General features: G+C 52.7%; 1 protein-coding gene across 1 annotated transcript in view; it reads right to left on the bottom strand.

Moving 5' to 3' along the window:
* Positions 1-403: 403 nt before the first annotated feature.
* Positions 404-9,492, bottom strand: part of TMEM178B (transmembrane protein 178B) — a 320,684-nt gene continuing 311,595 nt past the window's right edge. Inside the window, exon 4 of the mRNA XM_090287595.1 lies at positions 404-2,231. Within this exon, the coding sequence (XP_090143721.1) occupies positions 1,981-2,231 (251 nt within the window). The 3' untranslated portion in view covers positions 404-1,980. The remainder of the gene's footprint in view (positions 2,232-9,492) is intronic.

Below are 9,492 nucleotides of genomic sequence, written 5' to 3'. Positions count from 1 at the left end.
GAGGACAGCCACACCCGTGTCCACGTACATATTGGCGCAAACACACGCAAAATGCAACAGAGGGACATGCACACGCACAGACCCACGTTCGGGCCCATTCATGCACGCCAGACGTCCTCTCTGAGGTGAGCAGAGGAGGAGACAGGTAGGACCGGCAGCCGGGTGGATGGGAGTGGCGGATGCCATGTGGTTGGGAGGTGAGAAAAGGTGGACACTGGAGGAAGGGGGATGAAACGGGGTGCATGGATGGGAAGGAAGGCTGCTGAGAGGTGGGCAAAGTTCCCAAAGCGTATCTGTTTCTGAAGCAACTGGATTCTCAGCTCTGGCTGACCCATGGCTCTAGAGCTTGGGGACTCTCTCCTGCCTCCGCAGGGCTTCTCGGCCCCAGCTGTCAGTGGGCTGTCAGTGGCTCCTGCCCCTACAGCTGTCACACCTCGCTGGCTCACTCTGTAGCTCCGTTCCCTGCAGTGTGCCCATGTGCTTGAATGAGCCTGAGACACTGGGCCAGACTTGTGTCACCTTGGGTGCTAGCCACTGGGACGGCTATTTTGGGATTCATGGCCTTGACTACCAAGAGGGGAAGGAAGAGGATGGGAAGAGTAATGAGTTCTCCATTAATTTACATAATATCATACAAACTTGAGCCCAGGGGACATGGAGGTGTTCTCTCTGCATGTGACCCATTTCCTTTCATCTGTACAGAAGTCGCCTCTAGGGAAGGGGTGGATGTCCAGTGACGAAGGACAGCTTCCAGGACAGGGAGGAAGAGGTCTTGGTGGGTGGACAGACTTGCACAGCAGCAGCAGAGGCCACTCCCTTCTCCCTGCTGAACTGTGTCCCCCCTCTTCGCGCATGGCTTGTGTGCCCAGCTGTGTAGAGAACTTCTGAAATTAGAGGGCTCAATCCTGCGGTGGCCCAGAACTGTCAACGTGAAGGACCGCAGGGTCCTCTGCCCAGCGGTTTTGTTCTTGGCTCTGCCCTCTGGGAATTTCAGCTGCACTAAAAATAATAGAAAAATGCAACACAAACAACAAACCTGACACTCAGAAAACACCCGCCACATGCACACACTCCAGGGATCAGAAGCTGCGGAACTGGCACGCACGTGGGCCTGCCTCTCATTATTCTTCCGGGTCTCAGGGCCTCCGCGCTGGGAGAGACAACAGTCATAATGCAGTATTTCCATTTTAAAAGGTGAAAAGGAAGAAAGGAAACCACCCAAAATAGTTACACACACACACACACACACACACACACACATCACAGCATCACTCCAAGGCTCCGATCTGCCCAGGAGTGCAGGTGGGGGAGGAGCGGGGCGGCCTCATGTTTAACTCTGTGTAAGGCAGCTGGAAGGTAAGACTGGGTTTTCGGAGCATTCTTTGATTGATGCAGACCTTGCCTTTCAGCAGGTTGTCCTCTCCCCATTTCCACCTCCTGAACTTGGTCCAAAAGTTCGGCGGCAAAGAGAAAACTTCCTTCTCACTCTGTTTTCTCCTCCGCTTCTTGTGTGTGGCTGCTGCGCCAGGAAGGAAATCGGAAGAGGAGGAGCAGGAGGAGAGGCCCACCACCGCCTCCGAGGTCTGGTGACGGGCTGGGAGCGAAGGTGCTGCTTCTCCGTGACGTGATCGGTGTCGGGGTGATGGCCCAGTGGGTGGCACTTTCTTCTCCGCTCTAGTGCCCCGCTCCAGCCCCGTGCGTGTCGGGAGTCAGGACGCTGTCGCCGGCGGGGATGTTCACTGTGTCTTCAAGGAGCCATGGAGCCAAAACGTAAGAACTGATGGAAGAGCCACGTGGTGGGAACGCCGTCCCCATCTCGGTGATGAGGAAACAGAGACAAAGTCTGACGGGATGCGGTGCCCGCGCCAACTCCACTCTCCGTGGCACTGGCACCAACTGGGTTTAGTTTTGTTTTATATATGTATATTATATATATATTTATATATATATATATATATGTGTGTGTGTCTGGGTTTGTTTTTAGCACACTGTCCCATTCTCGGGTCTGGATTTGGGGTAGTTGGTCCTCGGGACAGGTTGGACAGAAGGGGCCAAGGTACAGAAGAACCCCGAGATGAGCGTGAGGCCCAGGCCCCCCCATGCACAGAACATGGACCATCCGTAGCCGTGGCTGATGTCATCGGGGAGTCCATACAGGTAGCGAGGGTAGCGTGACAGCTCAAAGTTGATTCCGGCCACACAGGTGCACAGTGATATGATGCAGAAGGTTCCTGAAGGACAAGGGAAGAAAAGGGGGGTCGGGGGAGGAAAGGGAAGAGGACAGGGAGAGAGAAAGAGAGAAGTGAGGTTTATTACAGTTTCAGTATTCTTGAGTGAGAAAAAAGAAAAGGTCAGGTAAGAGGAGCCAGCTAACAAGTTCAATGTCTGGAGATATTCACGGAGATGAGAATGGATGAGGGACCGAGGCTTCCTCGCTCTCCAATAATCACCCAGTCTTGGCCAAACTCGGGAAGCACCTCCTTTGGGAAAATACTAAATAAATATCCTGCTAGAGTTTTGTGTAGCATGGAGTAAGGCAGAGAGCCCTCAGCTCATTTTTCTAAAGTACTTAAAAATGCACTGTCTTTCTTTGGAGATGCGGAAAACATCCCACTTGCCTCTTCTCTAAAGAGAAAAATAGCTTTATTCTTTTCTTTCTGTAGATAATGTCCTACTACAATATTGGGGTTTCCTCCGATCCATTCACCAACTGGTCATCGACTTCCAGGATACCCTTTCCCTTTTCCCGCAGGAAATGTTTCCCCAAGTGTTCTCCCCGGCGCACTCACCCTACAAAAGACTCCTTCACAAAGTGGCAGCACCTGAAATCATAACGCACGCTGACAAACAACGGGGGAGGTAGGGGACCCAGCGGGCAAGGACCCTGCCTGACGCAGCTTCCTGTCCAGTGCGATGAACCCGGCTCTCGGACCTGTGGACTGGCAACTAATGGGAGTGTGATGTGGAATCTTACCACCCACCCCTCCTCCACCACCACATTGGGTTTCCCTGGGGAGCGAATAAATATTTTTTTTACTTTTTAAAATCGTCCTCCGAGGATCTATTTATCGACTTCAGAGAGAGGAAGGGAGAGGGAGACATCGATGTGAAAGTAACATCGATTGGTTGCCTCTCGTACGTGCCCTGACTGGGGACAGAACCCGCAACCTAGGCATGTGCCCTGACGAGGAATCGAACTCACCACTGTTCAGTTTACAGGACAACGCTCCAACCAGAGCTCTAATACAGATTCTAAATGCATCTGCTGGAGAACATATCTGAATTAACAGGCGGGAATAGATATTATACCACTGGGAATTACAACCTCCTTCCAGTCACCCAAAGAACAGTGGCCCTTAGGGCAAGTCTGAAGCCCTCCCCTGTCCCACACTAGCAGACCCTCACCTCTGGGGCTAGGTCTTTAGAATCTGCCATGTTACTTTTCAGGAGAGACATGTGAGGGTCCGAAGAGGCCAACATGACAATGCACAGCCACATTTTCTTAATAACTGCCCCTGGCTTGGGGTTTGGGCCTAATTCCCTTTGATTCCAAGACTAATTGTAGTCAGAGTGTAACAATACAATGAAAAGAACCGTGAGGGGGCAGAGGGAGGGGAAGTCCTCTGGTAGTGAGCTCCATGATATGCAGAAGAGCTTACCAGCAAATATTGGTTGGACTTCTCTGTTTGTGCCCAGCGTTACCCTAGATGCAAGGGAGATAAAAGAAGAAGATAGGATCCCTGCTCTTAAGAATCATTAATTAGCCCTAGCTGGTGTGGCTCAGTGGACTGAGTGCCGGCCTCCAAACCGAAAGGTCGCCGGTTCGATTCCTAGTCAGGGCACATGCCTGGGCTGGCGGCTGGGCCCCCAGCTGGGGGCGTGCGAGAAGCAACTGATCAATCTCTCTCCCACATCGATGTTTCTCTTCCTCGCTTTCTTCCTCCCATCCCCTTGCTCTAAAAATAAATAAATAAAAAATTTTAAAAAAACCAAAGGAATAGGGCAGGGTCCCCCTCCCGGCCAAAAAGAATCTTTAATTAAATCTCAAATAAAAAAGATGGAAAGCTTATAATCTAGCTGGGAATATGAGCCACACATGAACGAAGAGTTAAGGATGAGGGGAAATAGCACCAGAGTGGGGATTAGGAGACCCGAATTTAGCATCCGCCCCCAACCCTTGGTCCAGTCGTCTGGAAACCAGGGAGCTGCAGCGGATGACTGTGAGGTCCGCCCCGCACTCAGCAATCTTTAGGAAAAGGGGGCAGCAGACCCAGGAGTAAATGTTGAGAGTCAACCCTTTGATAGTGACAATCGCCCAGGGCCAAGGAAGGTTTCCCAGGGAAACAGGGTCCTGAAGGTTGAATAGGACTTCTCCAGGCAATGAGCAAGGGGGTACGCTTCTGGCCTCCTTCGATCTCAGCAACCCACCATCCCAGGTCCCAGTGCCCAAGGCGAGAAATGGCCATGTGCCACCCTCGTAGCACCTCTAACTTCCAAGGTGCATGCTGTTGCCACCAAATCGGGCTTCTAGCACTTCTCACATAAGCTACTGTAACAGCACAGCGATCCCTCACTTATCGCGGGTATTACATTCTAGACCCCTCCGCGATAGGTGAAAGTCCACGAAGTAGGAACCTTACGTTTATTTATTTACTGTACAATACCACAGAATCCTAAGATACAGCAAAAAATCCGTTATAATTAAATATAATATTTAAAAAAATCCCTCAATACAGTGAGGTCACGATAAGTGAACTGCAATCTAGAGAGGGACTACTGTATATCGCTGTCCTGCCTTCTCTTCTTGCCCCCCATATAAAAGCCAGTGATCTTTCAAAAACTTAATCAGATTATAATTCTCAATCCTACAGCTTCCTATCACACTCAGAATAAAACTCAGACTCCTTACCCTGCGCGTATGGCTTTACCTGAGTGGACCGGGTCTGCCTTTCTGATCTTATTTCTTACCTTGACCTCCCCCCACCCCACTTCCTGTACTTCAGCCACACAAAGGAGCATTCTGGGTCTGAAACTAGCTCAACTTGTACCCACCCCAGGGCCTTTGCGCTTGCTATTCCCTTGCCTGCAATGGCCTCCATCTAGCTGCCTTCAGACCCTCCCCTGCCCTCCTCTACAGCAGTGCCTCCCTGTGCTTTTCAAACCGAGTTCCTTGGAGGTGTCTCAGGAGCAGACGGGAGCACCAGAGGCTCCCAGGCCTCTCTCCCGCCAGAACAGCCTTGCTCTGATCTAGTTCCATGTGAAATTTCACCTGAATCGAGGAGTCCAGTGACTCAAACATTTCTGAGAAGCACGGGCCTAGTCCATTCGCCAGGGGACCTCAAGGTATGTCATTGCGGGGACCATGCTCTGACAGCAAAGTCTGAGGGCCTTCATTAGTTGTCAGTTCACACCTTCGGCAGAAAGGGCTAGTCAGTCCTTAACCCTCGTTCCTGCTGGTTCTGGAAGGGGCCTGGGACTCCTCCTCAGCCCAGCCCTCTGGGCAGCCAGCCCCAGCCAGTCAGCGTCAGTGAGCTGGAATGTGAACCTAATCACCTTCTCTGTCCAGGACGCACACTCGCCTGGGCTCAGAGCTCAGACGTGCAGCGAGAAGAGCCGCAGCATTGAGGGAATGGTGCCCTCGAGACCTGTCTACCGTCCCTATTGGCAAACTCCGTCTATGACAGGGAAGGCATGGCCAAGGAGCAGAACAAAGCGCTTCCTTCTGAGTGTTCAAACATGACCCCTGCTTCCTTAGAGGACCATCCCCTCCGGAAGCTATGTTTCCACGTCATCTTGCAGCCTATGGCCCCACCCTGGCCAGTCCTGTCCAAGTATCCTGTCGGCACCTGTCTGGAGGAGAGGGCTGTGCGATGGCCCGGGGCTGCTGCCCACGCTCTGTCCCCCCACCCCCTCCGTGACAGGCACAGCTGAGGCTCGAACGAGGGTGAGCGGGCGGAAACAGTCTTCGTGCCCAGACCGCCGGCTCTGTGTTCCAATGCCACGTACAGCTTCCTCCTCGTCTACCTCCTTGGCGTTGCTGCCATTTCTAATTAATGTTTCACTGGCTGCCAAGAATTAAGAGTCTAGTTTTTTCCCCTAGTTTTAGCTTCTTGGCTCTTTGACAACTTCCTCCTTCTTCGCTATTGCTGCCCTCGGTTTCCAAGCTGTGCCCTGATCCACGATTGCTCCCACCTCTCTAGATGTCCCTCTCTGTTCCCGGTAGCGGGCCTCTCAGCCCTCTTTTGTCTTTTCAGACTTGAGATCCCCCCACATACTTTTTCTGGAACCTTCACCCTCGACTCTGTCTTGAACTACCACCAGGACATGATAGAGTCATGGGATTATGTGATATCATTTTTTATGTGATCACGTGTCCCCCATCGCCAGGGACATGACACGTTCAGAGTATTCCCTGGCTCTCTGCAGATGCCCGGTGCTTTCCCTATAAGCCCCAATTCCCTTAAGTGCCTGACTTTTTTATTCTTTCAAAGTCTGCTTCCCTTGGAGGGGGTTCAACCATCCCAGCTTGCCTGGGAGTTGGCGGGGGTGACAGGTGTGTCCCTGGCATGTGGAACTTCCGGCCCTAAAACTGGGAAGTCCTGGGCTAAGTGGGACACTTCGGTCACCCTCCCCACAGGTTCCCTCACAGTCCTGCTCTCCACTCTGGTGTCCATCAGTGATAAGGTGATGACGACGTAATTCAATCTCTGCTTGCAAGTTAAAGACGACACGATGCCTTCGCCCAGTGGAAGCATAGAAACGGGGATCCCCGGAATGTGTTGCTCATGTTAAGAAATGCCAGGCTGGGCCCTGGCCGTGTGGCTCAGGTGATTGGAGCATTGTCCCAGGTGGCGGGTTCTGTTTAAGCGGATGTTCAGAGTTTATGTGTGAACCCCCCGTTTGGCCCGCTTCTGAGCGCCAAGCGCAGGTGTGGAAGACGGACAAGACGGACCCCCTGAGTGGCTGCTGCTGCATCAGCCGCCACAGGAAGGGGTGGGGAGACCTGTGTCTCCACTCCCTGCGGGGACTCAGAGCAGCCAGGGCGGTACTGCAGCACCCGTGGGCCCCGTGGGGAAACAGCATCAGAACGGAGGCCTCAGGCTCGGCAGCAGAAAGGCTCTTACTAATTCAAGAAGCCATCGCCTAGGAAACCAAGGACCGCGTGAAGGTTCTCGCAGGGATCCAGGGCATATTGTGTTCGCAGGCGTTTGCCCAAATAGCTACTCCTTATGTGACCGCGTTGTGCCCACGTCTTTGCTGGAGTATCATCTCTGCAGCTCTCTAGGGCGGGAAATCCATCTGCGTGACATTTTCCGCTCTTGGAAAAGAGGAACAACGTGTGCGCAGCCCTAACCCTTGCGTGTCGCCTTGTTGCTGCGTGGCCAGAGGGCCTCTGTTCTGACCCGAGCCTAACAGGTTGCTGCAAAGCTGTCGCTGCAGAAAGAGCCGCCCACGTCCTCCGGAAGACTCCCCCCACCCCCTTCAGCTCCTCTCCCATCTTTAAGACCAGAAACCAACAAGTCAGCAAACAGAGAAGGGATTCCTCCTCCTCCGATAGCAGCGTCTGCGTGCTCGGAAGCTGATGTATACTAAACCCTTCTTTTGCTTAGATTAAATGCCTAGCTCCCGAGAGCACTTTCTAGCTTTGCTCAGACCTGCATGGAATATAAATGACTGCTGAATTATGCACCGTGGCATCAGCAGCAGCCGACAGGCAGGTCACATGGGGCTTTACAGCCAAGGTGCCTCAGGGGTTCACTGGGACGAGACAGGCATGGTGACGGCCTCCAGAGAACACACAGCAGGGATGGGGCCCTGAGTTAGGACAAAATCATCCATCATGCTGCAAAGTCTGCACGGGCTCCGGGCAGAGACCCTCCATGAGCGTCATCACAGCCCTGGGACACCAGCATTAGCGTTCCCGAGCTTGCGTCTGCACATTGGGGGGCTGTCCTGGGTCTGGACAGGATGATGCCACAGTAACGCCACCTCCCGACCCAAGCCCCGAAAGTGACGGGCCCCCTCACAGAGCCTCCTGGCCTTGTTTCCGATGTGAATGCTTCCAGATTCCTATCCTAGACCTCGCCCCCTGGTTTTTACAAATCTACTGCATGGTTACAAATCTGGAAACACAGGCATCACGGACTGAACTGCATCCTTGCAAAGTTCACGCTGAAGCCCTGACCCCTAGAGCTACAGTCTGTGGCTATATTTGGAGACAGGACCGTTAAAGGGGTAATTAAGTTAAAATGAGGCCGTTGTGGTGGGCCCTAATCCAGTGTGGCTGGTGTCCTTACAAGAAGAAGAGATGAGGACATACAAAGAGACACCAGACAGCCACATGCACAGAGGGAAGACCATGGGAAGCCACCTACAAGGCACAGAGAGAGGCCTGGGAGGAAACAACCCTTCCAACCCCTTGACCTTGGACTTTTAGCCTCCAGAACTGAGAGAAAATAAATGTCTCTGTCTGAGCCACCCAGGCTGTGGAGTTTTGTTTTGGCAGATGTGCAATCAAATACGACAGGTGAATACATAGTAATTATCCTATCGAGATAACATTTCAAGACATGATAAAATCAGATGGCCTCTATTTCCGGACTTTCTGGCCGCCCTGTAGCTACAACACACATCTAAACATGGCTGTTTAAGCAATTGCTGCCGTGCGTCCTGTGTTCTCCCTTCTATCTAGCCACCAATGGGTCTGTGCTTACTCCCATCACTGATAAGGTGATGACGATCAGTCCACTTTACTCTCTTAGGTGTGTACTTAGATTTGATCCCAAGGTCAGGGGCCTTGGTGGCCTCCATACCAAAGATAGAGCGTCTACAAACGTGTGAAAACAGCAAAGGGCTGAGGGAATGAAAGAGGGCATTGGAGGGTGGTCCGAGAGCTTTGTCACGACAGGCGTGGGCTAAGGGCAAAGTGCTCTTGTCCGGCCTCATTGGCACCCGCCTGACATTGCCACCCTCTCCTACTCTTCCGAGTCCCTGGAGGCTCTCCTAGAAGGTGCATCTTCCATGGGCCATGCCAAGTCCCAAGTCTCCCAAGAAGGCTTCCCTGAGTGTGCCCAGCACAAGATAATCCTCATGCTTTCTGAATTCCTAAAACCTCTATGGTCTGCAGGAGGCCACCTGGGAGTTAATGAAAGGGACACCGCTTGTTTTTAGCTTGTTCAGCTAGACTTTCTCCGGAATGGGTATGGTGGTGGGTCTCCCTTTGCATGACACCCAGCACTGAGCGTCAAACCAGATGGCCGGGAGGAATGGATTTCCAGGCTGGGGAGCTTGGGGGTGGAAATAGGGACTGTGAAACCTAGCGGGGAATGAAGCAGACATGCCCCGTCTTCCCGCCTACATTCCCCCGAAATCGTTTCGTGACTGCTGAGGTGCCTGCGCACGTGTGTGTGTCCCCGCGCCCAGACACGCCAACCTGGGTTGCAGCGGGTCCCTGGGATTTCAGGAAGCCTTTTAATTTTTACAGAAGTTTGG

This window comes from Furipterus horrens, unplaced genomic scaffold, assembly GCF_987537825.1.
Source record: "Furipterus horrens unplaced genomic scaffold, mFurHor1.1.pri manual_scaffold_9, whole genome shotgun sequence".
Classification (NCBI taxonomy): Eukaryota; Metazoa; Chordata; class Mammalia; order Chiroptera; family Furipteridae; genus Furipterus; species Furipterus horrens.
This window is presented reverse-complemented; position numbering and strand designations above follow the sequence as displayed.